Source organism: Microtus oregoni, unplaced genomic scaffold, assembly GCF_018167655.1.
Source record: "Microtus oregoni isolate MIOR12 unplaced genomic scaffold, Mior012 000011F_ref0000422, whole genome shotgun sequence".
Lineage (NCBI taxonomy): Eukaryota > Metazoa > Chordata > Mammalia > Rodentia > Cricetidae > Microtus > Microtus oregoni.
In genome coordinates, this window is record NW_024543070.1 from 54,527,548 (window position 1) to 54,542,021 (window position 14,474).

General features: G+C 44.1%; 1 protein-coding gene across 5 annotated transcripts in view; it reads left to right on the forward strand.

Moving 5' to 3' along the window:
- Positions 1 to 14,474, forward strand: part of LOC121453450 (SHC-transforming protein 3) — a 119,784-nt gene that overhangs the window by 80,627 nt on the left and 24,683 nt on the right. For all 5 annotated transcript variants that reach the window (XR_005975011.1, XR_005975012.1, XR_005975013.1 and 2 more), the window contains 4 exons: positions 2,104 to 2,230; positions 10,336 to 10,486; positions 12,116 to 12,203; positions 13,059 to 13,217. Coding sequence is in view for 1 of the 5 variants with exons in the window: in XM_041660241.1 (XP_041516175.1) it covers positions 2,104 to 2,230; positions 10,336 to 10,486; positions 12,116 to 12,203; positions 13,059 to 13,217 (525 nt within the window). In the remaining 4 variants the exon portion in view is untranslated. The remainder of the gene's footprint in view (positions 1 to 2,103; positions 2,231 to 10,335; positions 10,487 to 12,115; positions 12,204 to 13,058; positions 13,218 to 14,474) is intronic.

The window sequence follows — 14,474 nt, forward strand, 5'->3', positions numbered from 1 at the left end:
TTTAGTAGGTCCAGGTCAATGGTCCTCAAAATGAGCTACACTTGAGAGTTACTTAGGAGCCTTATGAAAACATCTTAACACTCAGCTCTGAGAGAATGGGATCCAGGCAACAATGTGGTTAAATAGCTCTTTGGAGCCTGGGGAAACAGTTTAGTTGGCAGAGTGCTTGCTGTGCAGGCTTAAGAGGCTGAGATCATTTCCCAGAGTCCTCCTGAAAAGCCAGGTGCGGTGGCAACACCTGTAACCCTAGCATTGAATGGTGGAGGCAGGAGGATCCTGGGGTTTGCTGGCTGACAGCCTAGCCTGGTTGGTAACTTTCAGGTCAATGAGAAACCCTCTCTCATAACACAAAGTGAGTGTCCACGGAGGAATGGCACCTGAGGTTGTCCTTTGGCCTCCACATACACATACAGACATGCGACATGCACCCGCATGCAACATGCACACATATGTAGTTTGTATGACTTTATCGTCTGATCTCCATCTTATTTTTGAGACAGGGTCCCCCTCCCCCGAACCACGAGCTCATTTATTTGAGCTAGCCACCAAGCACCGGGCCCATCCCTGTCTCTCCTCCCCAGCACTGGATTTACAGATATGCATCCCTGCACACAGGGTCCTGGGGATCTGAACTCAGGTCCTCATGCTCTCAGGGCAAGCACTTAGCCAGCCGAGTGGTCTTCCTAGTCTTTGTTTAATCAACACATAACTACACTTATTTATGAGGTGTAGTATGAGGTACACACTACGTGCAATAACCAAGTCGGAGTATCTCGCTTCAGACCACACTTCAAGCTCCTGCCACTTGATCCCCCACTGTGGTGGACTGCACCCTGGAACTGTGAGCCAAAGACCTGTCTCCTTTAAGTTGCTTTCGTTAGGGTGTTTTATCACAGCAATGGGAAGGCAAAAGGCATTCTCTCCACTGGATTTTAAAACAGCCTCTCTCACTGTAACATGAACCTTGCTGAGGAGACTGTATAGCTGGCCAACAAACGCCAGGGATCCTCCTGATTCTGTCTCCTGAGTACTGGATTCTAGGCCTATGCTACCATGCCTGGCTTTTTATGTGGATTAGAGGGACTGAACTCAGGTCCTCAGGTTTGCGTGACAAATGCATTATCGACTGAGCCACCTCCTTATTCCCTATACTGTGCTACTTAGTGTTTCCAGCTAGATTTGGTTATCAACGCTTCACTCTTACTAAGTCAAGAACAACTTTCCCTTAAGTTCATTGAAAAGATCAACATCCGTGGAGTTCCAGTTTCTATCTACTGCTAAGGTTTATCTGTCTAGGGAGCACCAGTTTGCATCTACTGCTAAGGTTTATCCATCTAGGGAGCACCAGTTTGCATCTACTGCTAAGGTTTATCCATCTAGGGAGCACCAGTTTGCATCTACTGCTAAGGTTTATCCATCTAGGGAGCACTAGTTTGCATCTACTGCTAATGTTTATCCGTCTAGGGAGCACCAGTTTGCATCTACTGCTAAGGTTTATCCATCCAGGGAGCACCATTTTACATCTATTGTTAAGGTTCCCGAGGCCTTAAGGAAAGGCTGTGAAAGATCCAGTTTGAGCTGAGTTTTCTTTCTAAACACTGCTTCCCTATGGAGGTCAGAACCATTGGTCTATAGATTGTGAGAGAAGCAGAACCACCAATGGGCTGGAGAGGTGACTCAGAGGTTAAGAGTACTTGCTGCTCTTGTAGAGGACCCAGGTTGGGTTTTCAGCACCCACAGGGTATCTTACAACCACTTGTAACTCCAGATCAGGGGAATCTTCTACCCTCTTCAGGTACTGCATGTGTGAGATGTATGGACACACATGAAGGCAACATACACACACACACACACACATAAAATGAAAGATGTGTTTTGAGTATTAGAAATAAGACCTTCACTTTTGCAGACAAGCCCTCTAAGAACTTCACATGTCCATAACCACTGTAGGATGCCCACAGAGATGAAACTGTGGGTTGGTAGAGCATGCCAGGAGGGAGGTGTGTGACATTTTCCCTCTGCACCCCAGATGGGGCTCTTTGTCAAGGGGTCCAGAGAGCTCTGGTATGGTCTCTAATGAGGGTGTGTCCCCTTCTCTCCAAGCTTGCCACATTCTGGAATGCTGTGATGGGCTAGCCCAAGATGTCATTGGCTCCATCGGACAAGCCTTTGAGCTCCGGTTCAAACAGTATTTGCAGTGTCCTTCCAAGATTCCTGCTCTGCAGGACCGGTGAGTAGCTGCGCCTGCTTTTCTCAGTTATTTAAGCAGGGTCTGTAAACTTTCCTTTAAAACCAGCCGCCAGCACTGCACTCCAGGCAGACCCAAATCATCGTGGGGGGTTTCCCGGAACTCACAGACACCTGGCTGGTGCTCTGCAGAGGTGCAGAAAGCCAGCAGATGGGAGCTCACATAAGGCTCTGAATGGGCAGGGAACATTTTCTGGAAGTTACAGTGACAGTAGACAAGGTTACCAAAAGCAGCTTCATTGTAATCTTTTTAGGTCACATTGTGTCTTCTTCAGCCTTTAATTCTTCCATAGGTCCCCTCCCTGGGTCTGTGTCCACACAGGTCTGTTCCTCATCTTTCTGTTGTCACAGTTAGCCAAAGCCACCTGCTGCCAGCATAATTTTTGTTTAACAGCCTCCATGGCCTAATAACTTAGGGGCTTGTTCATCTGCCATTTGGCTCTGAGCAAGATCCTTAAACTGTCCGAGTCACCGTGGCTTTTTCTGGAAAATAGGGATAAGAATCACTGGAGAGTTTCGTTACTATTAAATGAAGAAGGATTGTTAACACCAAATGTGGGCTACTTAGGTGATAATTTAAAAAAAAAAAACAAAAAACAAAAAACAAAAACCAGAGAGTCTGCTATTGAGTTTCCTTAGGATGCAAGAATATTCCGTGACGTAGGAAGCAGAAAAGTGCTATGGTCACATGAGGCATTCAGTGGTCTTCTGTCCTTGAACTTGAGTATATTCTGTCCTTGACAAACTCGCATAATAAAAAGCTGTTATAGGCTGGAAGGTGGCTCGGCCAGTAATGTACTTGCCTTGTGGGCATAGAACCTGAGTTTTACCTTCAGAGCCTATGTTTAAAAACAAAACCAGCCAGGTACAGAGGTTGGGGAGGTGGAAACATGAGGATCTCTGGGGTTCACTGGCCAGTCAGCCTGTCTTCTTGGTGAGTTCCATGCTAGTAAGAGACCCTTTCTTTTTCTTTTTTTTGTATATATATATTTATTTATTATGTATACAATGTTCTGTTTGTGTGTCTGCCTGCAGGCCAGAAGAGGGCACCAGATCTCATTTCAGATGGCTGTGAGCCACCATGTGGTTGCTGGGAATTGAACTCAGGACCTTTGGAAGAGCAGGCAATGCCCTTAACCGCTGAGCCATCTCTCCAGCCCCAAGAGACCCTTTCTTAAAAGCAATGTAAATAGCCTGGAGGTTGACCTCTGGCCTCCACATAAACAAATGTATGACACCTATGTACGTGTGCCCACACATACATGTGTACACAGGAAAATCTTTCTAATGGTGTGCTCACTGCAAACAAGCATTGTTCCCTTAGGTTTACTTCTTACTCACTTCAAACCCACAAAGCCACCTTCTGTGGCATTGTGGAGCTGGCATCTGCTCTGCTCTGTTCCCTCGTCATCCCTTGGCAAATTCCCTTTAAGGCATCCATTGTTCCCGTAAGGACCCACTTTGTCCAGGCTGATGAATTCGGCAGGATGTGGCTGGAGGAGGTGTGAAGGAAGTGGCCACAGCCCTGGCACCTCTGACCTGAGAATGAGTCAGCATAGTTCTTCATTTTTAATGTGCCCGGAGATGTTGGTTTCCAGAAGCCACACAGGGTGCAGGCATCGGAGGTCACAGTCTCAGAACTTATAATGGTGTGGGAAGACTGAGTCACAAAAGGGTATGGATCGTTTGTGTTTTGAAAACACACTGCCCTGGTTAGCTTTAATTGCCAACTGTCATAGCCTAGAGTCACCTGGGAAAAGGAAATCTCAACTGAGGGAATCCCTAGATCAGGTTGGCTGTGGATCTGCCTGCAGGGGGTTTTCAGTTGATACAGTGGGGCCCAGTCCACTCTGGACAGCACCATTCCCTGGGCAGGTTGTTCTGGGCTCTATAAGCAATCTAGCTAAGCATGGCCCATGAATGAGCCAGTAAGCAGCGTTCCACCTACGCTTCTGCTTAAGTTCCCTCTTTTGCTTCCCTCAATGATGGACAGTGAACTTGTTCACTGAAATAAACCCTTCATGAGCATTTGAATTGTCTCCTTCCTTTCACTCTTCTGAGCAAAACTACTATGAAGCTGTAGTCAAACTTTGACGACATGTTTCTTGTGATAATGCCTTAGAGTAGAATTATTGAGTTAATGGTCCTACGGTTTGTTAACCATTTAGGAAACTGTCTTAGCTGCCTTTTAGTTTTTTTTTCCCTGTGATAAGATAAGGTATTAGTCAAGGTTCTCTATAGGAACAGAACACACACACAATAGATATGGGGTCTATGAGCATGGCTTACCAGCTGTGGTTCTGCTAGTCCAATAATGACTTTCTACCAACAGAAGGTCCAAGAATCCAATAGCTATTCAGTCTACAAGGCTGGATGTCCCAGATAGTCTTCAGTATATGCCAGAAACCCAACGAAGTAGGCTCTAATGCCAGTGAAGAAGTGTGTTTGCTAGTGAGAGAGAGCTCAAGCCGGCAGAGAGAGCAAGCTTCCTTCTTCCATCAGAAGGTGTGGCCAAATTAAAGGTGGATCTTCCCACCTCAGAAATATGGATTAGAAGTATATCATCTTCACATTTATTTCATTATTTCATTGAGGAAATAATCCCTCACATATGTGCCCAGGATTTTAGTTAATTCCAGATGTAGTCGAGCTAACAACCAAAAATAGCCAGCACAGATACTCTGAAAGAATCAACGTGTGGTAAGAGGGGTCTATTTTGGCTCACAGTTTGGAAATACAGTCCCTCATGGCAAGAAAGCCAAGGCTGCAGGAATGTGAGGTAGGTAGTCACATTGCATCCACAGCTGGGAAGTAGAGACCATGGGATGCTGGTGCTCATTTAGATTCTTCCTCTGTTGTGCAGTCCAGAGACCCAAGCCCAGGGAATGGTGCCACACGTTATTAGGATGGGTTTTCTATCTCAGTTAACCAAATCAAGATAATCCCTCACAGGCGTGGCCAGAGGGTAGCCTAATCATCTACATCATCCCCCATAGTTGTGTGCCAGAGTCTTGTTTCCTTGGTGATTCTAATCCTATCAAGTTGATAATCAATATCAGCATATTTGTTGCTGTGCATATCGTTGGTTATGGCTGCCCTAGTGGGCCAAAAATTCTTTGATGATGGCTTTGACTTGCACTTTTTTTTCCTGATTTTGCTATCAGACATCTTTCATGTGCTGCTGACTATTTCTCTGTCTTCTTGGGGGAAACGTCTGCTCAGTTTTTTATTTTTTAAATATTGGGTTGCTTTTCTTTTAAATTGTTGAGTTTTAGGGATTGTAGATACACGCTACCTTAAAGAAATACATTAGCAAATATTTTCCTATTTTGTGGATTGTGTTTTTCATTGTGTTTTATAATTTTCAGTGTATGTCTAACCCTGATTACATAGTTTTTCCCCTTAAAATTTTCCCCTTTTGATGCTCCAATGATCTATTATTTTATTTTTGTTTTTAATCATCATCAATGTATAAAATACAACAGATTTTGTATATTTTTTATATGCAGGAATCCATTCTTAGACATACTTTAAATTCCTAATTTCCCTTGGAATCTTGTAGGAGTCTACTTTGATTTCTACAATGATTCCATTATTATCAAAAAATACTTTTTATATTTTAATTCTTTAAAAATTTTTAAGTTTATTATTAAATAAGCTTGACATATGCTTTCTGCTGGGGGATGTTCCCTCTGCGTGGGAGAAGAAGTTTTATTTTGTTGTTTTTGGGTAGAATGTGCTATTGATGTCTCTTAGGTCTGGTTAGTTTTTGTGTGCAAACTTCTATTTCCTAATCTTCTGCTTAGTCATCCTATATAATAATAAAGTGGCAATTAGTGTTTCTCCATATTATTCTTGAACTTTCTGCTTTTCCATTTATTTTTTCTAAAACGTGTTGCTGATAGAAAACTTACTATTGGATCATTTTCTAATTTGTCTGTCAACCCCTGTCTTTTAAGAATAACATTTAATACATTTATATTTAATGCAATTGCTGATGTTAGGATTTACTCCCGCTATTGAGCTAATTTTTCTTTATGCCATTTTATCCTCTTACATGACAGTTGCTGTCTCCTTTGTGTAAGGCAAATAAACATTTTTCAAGTGTGCAATTTAACTTCTTTCTCTTCCACTACTTTTAAAGTAGTGACCAGAGGATTATAGTTAATACATTAATTTATAACTATATATTCAGATTAAAGAACTTAATAATATATCAAAGATTGGCTTCTGTATAGATCTATTCTTCCACACTCCATTATACTACTCTTTAAAAAAAATATTTGTTTTGAATTATGTGTGTTTGTATTTGTGTATGTGTGTGTATGAGCAAACGTGTGAATGTGTCCCCTCGAGTGGACAAATGAGTGCAGTATGGAAGCCAGAAGAGGGATTCGGATCCTCTGAAGCTGGAATTAGAGGCGGTTGTGAGCCACTCTGTGTGGGCTGGGAGCAGAATTTGGGTTCTCTGCAAGAGCCTGGTGTGGTCTTAACCACTGTGACATCTCTCCAGTTCTTCCATCCTGCTGTTATTGCTGTGCAAGCTACACCTTTATTCATTGTGTGTTCATCAGTACAGTCACATTGCTTCATGTATTTTTAAATGAGAAGGGAAGAATAAGGAAATTTTAGGCAACACTGAATTTATAGTTTTGTGTAGTCTTGCCATTATTTTTTTTGCTGTTTCCTCTGATTGTAAATTTCTACTGATTATCTACTTAATTTCAGCTTAATATACTTGCCATAGTATTTCCTAAGGAGAAGGTTTTCTAGTGGATTTCTCCTGCCTTTATTTCCCTTGGAATACGCTTTCTGCTTCATTTGGGCAGCTTTGCTTATTGGATGTGGACGTCATGACGGGAAACCTTCCTTTTCCCTGCCTCTGGCCCTCCTTTGTGTCTGGGAAGAAATCAGCTATTAATACCATGAGGATCCCTTGTTTTCTTGAGCAGCTCCCTTGGATGCCCTCAGATGCCTCCTTTGACTTTAAACAGTTAGATTAGGGTGCCTAAGACTCTCTGAGTTTATCTAAGCTGAGCTTCCTAGCTAGCCTCTTGGTTGTATAGAACATTTTCTTTTAGCTAATTTGGGAAGATTTGTACCGTAACGAGGCCAGTATTTTCCCTGCCCTCCTCAGTCTGCTCTCCTTTAGGGACTCTACTACATACATGTTGGCATTTTTGGTATTCTACAGGTCTCTCGGGCTCTGTGTCAGGGACTACTACACACATGTTGGCATTTTTGGTATTCTACAAGTCTCTCGGGCTCTGTGTCAGGGACTCTACTGCACACATGTTGGCATTTTTGGTATTCTACAGGTCTCTCGGGCTCTGTGTCAGGGACTCTACTGCACAGATGTTGGCATTTTTGGTATTCTACAGGTCTCTCGGGCTCTGTGCTCTTTTAGTAGGTTTCTTCTCTGTTCCTCAGACTGGCTCATCTCAGCTGAGTTGTTTTAAAATGTTGCCTTTCTTCTTCCACCTCCCAAAACTGTTATTTGCTTAAGTGAATTGTTTGAAGTAATGGTAGAATTTCCAATCCTAGAATTTATTGTTATTTTTATTTCTTTATGAATGCTGGTAAGTTCCACTTTGTGAGACACAATTTCCATATTTAGTGTTTTAGAGTCATTTCTCTTAGCTGATTGAATATATTTGTTTTTATTTATCCTTAAGTCTGAGATCTCTTTGTGATAGTTTCTACTGACTTCTTTTTCCTGGATATGAGCTATCCTTTCTTATTTTTATAGCTTATAATTTTTTTGCTGACACTAAAGATGTAAGTAATAGAAAGCTGCAAGACTGAAACTCACATACTTTCTCTTTCCAGAATGTATATTATTAATGTTTGTGGTGGTTTTAGTGACTTTACTTAATTAATTCTATAAATTCTATAATCTACATTTGTCATTTATGTCCACTGATGTCTCTGTTTGGTTAACTACATTTCTTCACTAACAATTGCAGAGTTTTCCTTGAATGTTGAACAATTTAGCCTCTCAGTCTTTAATGATGGGCTACATGTGTGTGCATGTATATATGTATATGTGCATATGAATCATGTATATTTATACACATGTATATATGTATACATGTGTATATGTATGTGTGTGTGTCCTATCTGTATCTGTATGCATCTACCTTCTATGTATGTGTGTATATGTATATCTGTTTGTATGTGTGTTTTGGTACACTCCTTCAACATATGGTGAATCAGTTGATTGTTTTTCAGTTTTCACCTTCTACTTGTGAGGTGTTTAGGTCAGAAGTGAGAATTTAGAGCCATGTTACACCCTGTGGCATGAGCACAAGCTGAATCCTGCAAATGTGTGTAGCCTTCCAGATAAATGTGTGGGAGTTGATTAACATCCCGGCTTCTCATTTTGGGCTTGTGATTGCCATTGGTTGTGACTATTTGCTTTGTTGGCTTTTCCCCCTCTAACTCCATAAACTCTATATTCCTTTTCACTCACTTCCACTAATAAAAATTCTTTGACCCAAATGTTATTCCCAGCTTCATGTGGGCCACATGATAAACATTTGCCTCTGAATATTTTTGACAGATGCCCCAGGCAAGCTCTGCATCAGGTTAAATAAAGACTGCTTTGGCAAACACAAACAGATGATAAGTGCTTAAGGAGATGGGAATGCTAATTACTCTAATTTGGTCACTGTGTGTTGTATAAATGTATCAAGTTAGCACACAGCACCCCATAATAAATGTGCAAAATTACTATGTGATAATTAAAAGTAAATTTTTTAAAAGACAGCTTGGGGAACTGGGTGCTCAAAGGAACACTCAGACAGTGTCTTGGGTTTTTTATTGCTGTGAAGAGGCACCATGACCACAGTAACTCTTACAAATTAAAACATTTAATTGGGGTGGCTCACCCACAATTTTAGAGGTTCAGTCCATTATCATCATGGTGGGGAGCATGGTTGCATGCAGGCAGATGTCCAGCTGGTAGCTGAGAGTCCTACATCTTTCAGGCAACAGGAAGTCAACTGATAGTCACACTGAGGGAAGCTTGAGCAAAAGAGACCTCAAAGCCCACCCCAAAAGTGACATGCTTCCTCCAACAAGGTCATATCTCCTAATAGTGCCACTCCTTTGGGAACCATTTTCTTTCATACCACCACAGATAAGGAAAATAATGATAATTTTTTTTTTGGAACCAGCTTTTGAAGGAGGCTCAGAACTGTCCTGTCCCATCTGTGACTACTTGGGTGATGGTTATCATTGTTTGATAGCTGTTAGCTTATAAGGCTACCACAGGGATACAAACAGGACTATTTAAGATACCGCAACAGTACTGATCTTACAGTTTATTTCATTGTTGGAAAATGTTTATTTTTTAGTTGTGTGTGCTATCTGTGTATGATAAGTGTAGGTGTTTTTCTTGGTTTCTCTTCTGTTGCTGTCATGAAATGCTCTAAGAAAAGCAACTTAAGGAAGAAAGGTTTATTCCGGTTCTCAACTCAAGGTGCAGTTCACCATGGCAGGGAAGTTGATGCAGCTTGTCACATACGATAATAAGAGAACAATTCACAGATGTCAGTGCTCAGGTTGCTTTTTTCATCTTACGCAGTCCAATGTCCTTCTGCCAAGGGAATGGCACTACCCACAAGTGGGCAGGTCATCTCGCCTTAATCAAACCACAATCAAAATGATGCCCCATGCAAATTTCCAAGGGACCATCTCTCAGATGATCATAGGTTCTGTTAACTCGACAGTTAACATTAATTTCATTGTGTGTGTGTGTACATGTGTACTCATAAGTATGCATGCAATAGCCTTGAGGAAGACTTCATAGGTTATCTTCTATCATTCTCTACTTTATTCCCTTGAAGCAGGGTCTCTCACTGAATCTGGAGATCACTATTTTTCAGCTAGACTGGTATCTGGAAGGCTCCAGCAATGCGCCTATCTCTCACCCCTCAGGTGTGGGAGTCTCAGGAACATGCAGTAACACTTAGTTTTTTAGATGGGTACTCAGTGTTTGGTTTCTATAGGTGGTCCTGATGTCAGAGTTATTAGGTCTGCCTGTATGCTCAACTCTGGGTGAGGTCACTGACAATCTTTTAACAGGATGCAGAGCCTAGATGAGCCATGGACTGAAGAGGAGGGAGATGGTCCTGATCACCCATACTACAACAGTGTTCCCAGCAAGATGCCTCCTCCAGGGGGATTTCTTGATGCTCGATTGAAAGCCAGACCCCACGCTCCTGACACAGCCCAGGTAAGTTTGGGGTTCTCTTCTTGGGTTAAAGATGACCCCATTTGCATTTATCCTGCTCAGTGTTATTTTTGGCTGATAGTCCACTTAGCTTTGGACACGCTCCCTCGCAGGCTTTCTTCCACCGGTATCACAACGAACATGGAAGGGAGGGGTTTGGTTTGACATCACAGGGAACTGACCTCAGAACCCCAGTGCCATGTCTGAGACATGAATGAAAGTGACCTGAGTCTGAGCCCCAGTTCCACCATGCTGTGGTCTTAACGAGGGGATGGCAGGATTCCAGGTTTTTTTTTTTTTTTTTTAAAGGCCCGTGATACTGTGGGCTCCCTGAAGAGAGTGGACCCGTCCCCTTAAGGTCTGAATTTTAGGCATTTTTTTTCTATTTTGTTTATCCACCACTCTGGTCCAGTTTCATTTCTGTTGCTCTGGTAAAATACCCTAACTCTAACCAGCTGAGGGGACAAAGGGCTATGCTCGCTTATGGCACCAGGTTACAGTCTATCACTGTGGGGGAGTAGGAGCAGGAGCCTGAAGCAGCGAGTCACATTCTAACCACAGCCAAGAGCAAAGAGGTGTGCGTGAGTTAACCACAGCTGAGAGCAAAGAGGTGTGCGTGAGTTAACCACAGCCGAGAGCAAAGAGGTGTGCGTGAGTTAACCACAGCCATGAGCAAAGAGGTGTGCGTGAGTTAACCACAGCCAAGAGCAAAGAGGTGTGCGTGAGTTAACCACAGCCAAGAGCAGAGGTGTGCGTGAGTTAACCACAGCCAAGAGCAGAGGTGTGCATGAATTAACCACAGCCGAGAGCAAAGAAGTGTGCGTGAATGCTGCCATGCTCGCTTGTGCTCAGCTCACTTCCTCCACTCCAATTCAGCTCAGGTCTCCCTGCCTAGGCAGTGGTGCAGTGCACAGTGGTCTCGGTTTTTCCAACTTACTTCAAAGGCCAAATCCTCCCCCCCCGCCCCCCGTTAACATTCCCACAGATCAACCAAATGTAGGCAGTCCCTCATTGAGACCCTCTTTCCAGATCTGTCTCTTCTAGGTTGCATTAAGTTGTCACTTAGAGTGAACAATCACACCCTCCAGCTCAAACAACCTTCACCGCAACCCTGCTTTCTAAAACTATTGCATTTCGTCTTTTATGGAAGCTTAAGAGATTTTTCCCCCCTCTTTTTTGTGGTGCTTAGGGATGAAATCCGGGGTCATATGCTTGGTGAGCTGAGCTATGTTTCCAACTCTGGAGATAATAAGATTATTGGTACCCATAAAAATGCAAGGACAGCACCGACAGGGAGACTGTGGCTCTGCAGCTTCCTGCTTCTCAGGAGTGTGCTCCTCGGAGAGTGAACAGCTGCTGGCCCAAGATCTCTCTGCGGCCGCCCTTGGGAGGGATTATTGGGTTCACGAAAACAAGGAGAAAGTGTTGTAGCATTAATGAGATTGTGGATTTTTTTTTAAAAACCATGCAAGTTTATCTGCTGAATACAAGGCCACTGTGAGGCAGACATGGAAAGGTGGTGTCAGAGAGGGTGAATCAACCCCCCAAAGCCCCTCTTACCACATTGTGGCCCACAAAGATGAGGAATGAGAAGACACTTCCCTCTTTCTGAGTATCTGCATCTGTCTCCAGTTTGCAGGGAAAGAGCAAACTTACTACCAGGGAAGACACTTAGGAGAAGCCTTTGGTGAAGACTGGCAGCGAGCACCCACCAGGCAGGGTAAGTGACAGAGGCCTGCTCTACACAGCTGATGCACTGACTGTGGGTTTCTCTGGTCCCTGTGAGTAGGAGCGGGAGTCCCTGGAGACATCAGGAGCATGAAAATTAGGCAGGTACCCAAGACTCCACAGCTCAGTATGTCTTAAGCTCTTATGTGATTTTTCTTGTAGTTTTTAAGTTTGTTTTAGTGTTTGGCGATGCAAAGTTATAGCTCAAACTGGCCTTGAACTTGCTGTGATCCTCTCGCTGTAGCCTTCTGAGAGCTGGGATGACAGGCATGAGTCAAGTCACCCAGCTTCAAGATCTTATTTGAAACTGGTCGATATGTTTTCCCCAAAACAAATAAGAATTTATTCATCTATTAGCCAGTAACCATCCTTCCTAGAGGAATATTAACAAGGCTTCTGTTATACAAGTGAGCAGAGATGGTCACACACAGGAAGAGAGACCCAAGCAGGTGCTCTTGAGCAACACTTTCCATATTACTTCTGACCAAACAGCGGAGACCCCCAAGACTAGCCTCAGTACCCCTTTGGCTCACTGGGAGGTCACGTTGTTACTCAATGCTCAGCTCCTAGGGTTCTGGAGCACCAACAACCTGGTCAGCCATATTGAGCAAGGCATTTAACCACCAGTATTCACCCTGACTGGCAGATTTTTCTTTTGACATGAAGAACTGGGAAGTGTCTTAAGTGGGACTGGGTTTTGACAGGCTTAGAAGAGAGTTAACCAGAAATAAATGTTCTCACCAGCAGGCTTGAGGAACCGCTCTAGGAAATTCCAGGTATTCCAGACACAGAGGCTGGAAGAGTGTTGCCATCGTAAGAGGTAACAGGGCTCACTTTTTTGGTGCAGGTTCCTTGGACATCTACAGCACACCAGAAGGGAAAGGGCACATGGCTCTGGTAGGAGAGACACCAACCTATGTCAACACCCAGCCAGTCCCTCCACAGGTTTGGCCAGCAGCAAGCAGCAGCACCGAGAGCAGCCCACGGAAGGACCTCTTTGATATGAGTAGGTGCCTGTTGCTCTTTCTATGCTGCCTTTGACATGAGTAGGTGCCCATTGCCCTCCCTATGACGTCTTTGACATGAATAAGTGCCCAGTGCTCTCTCTTTTATCTGATATCCATATTACTACTGGATTTTCTGCTGGACTTTGGTGTTGGGGTTACATGACTTTCTTTTGGGGAAACTAGTTTTCCTCTTGAAGACCAACAATGTAAAAAAATATGTGTGTTCATTTGAATATTAATTGGCCATGCTGTACTAGCTGCTGTATGATTTCAGAGGGTACAGAGATGGTTTGGCCATAGTCAACAATCTCAGCCTATCAACAAGAATATTGGGATGAGAAATGACTATGTACCTTGTTTACAGTGTCTTCCCTCTGCCACCCCTCCCTCCCTCCCTCCCTCCCTCCCTCCCTCCCTCCCTCTCTCCCTCCCTCCCTCCCTCCCACCAGTTTTCCTCTCCTCTCCCCTCTCCCTCTCTGTTTGCCCTTCCCTCCCTGCCCCATCCATTTGCTCTCATTTCCCCTCTCGCTCTTCCTCTCCACTTCTGCCAAAATTGTATCCAGTGCTGACCATGTGTCCAATACTTTTCTAATTACTGAAATGACACAGGGGCATGGAAACAGATGGCCTTCCTCCGGTGGGGTTTAAACAGCCAAACACAGGGGGTAGGGCACACTCAGCAATGAGCTGTAGAGAAGGGTGAAGGGAAAGGTGGGACCCCACTGGGCAGTATCAACTGATACTGTCTCGGGGACTTCCTCTTGATAGAGAAAATACATGAACTGAAATGCGATGAGTAGAAACTATTCAGGAACTTGGAAAGGGTTTTGAAATCTCATGAGGATAAACCTACATACATACATACATACATACATACATACATACATATGTGGAGAGAGGGGGAGGGAGAGGAGATGGGGGGAGAGAGGAGTTTATGTATATGGGTGGGTGTGCCTGTGTGAGTGGGTCTCTCTCCCTCCCTCTCTCCCTCCCTCCCTCCCTCCCTCCCTCCCTCCCTCCCTCTCCCTCCCTCTCTCCCTCTCCCCCTCCCTCTCTCCCTCTCTCCCTCTCCCTCCCTCCCTCCCCTCTCCCTCTCCCTCCCTCCCTCCCTTTCCCTCCCTCTCTCCCTCCCTCCCTCTCCCTCTCCCTTTCCCTCCCTCTCTCCCTCCCTCCCTCTCTCCCTCTCTCCCTCCCTCCCTCTCTCCCTCTCTCCCTCCCTCCCTTTCCCTCTCCCTCTCTCCCTCCCTCCTTCCCTC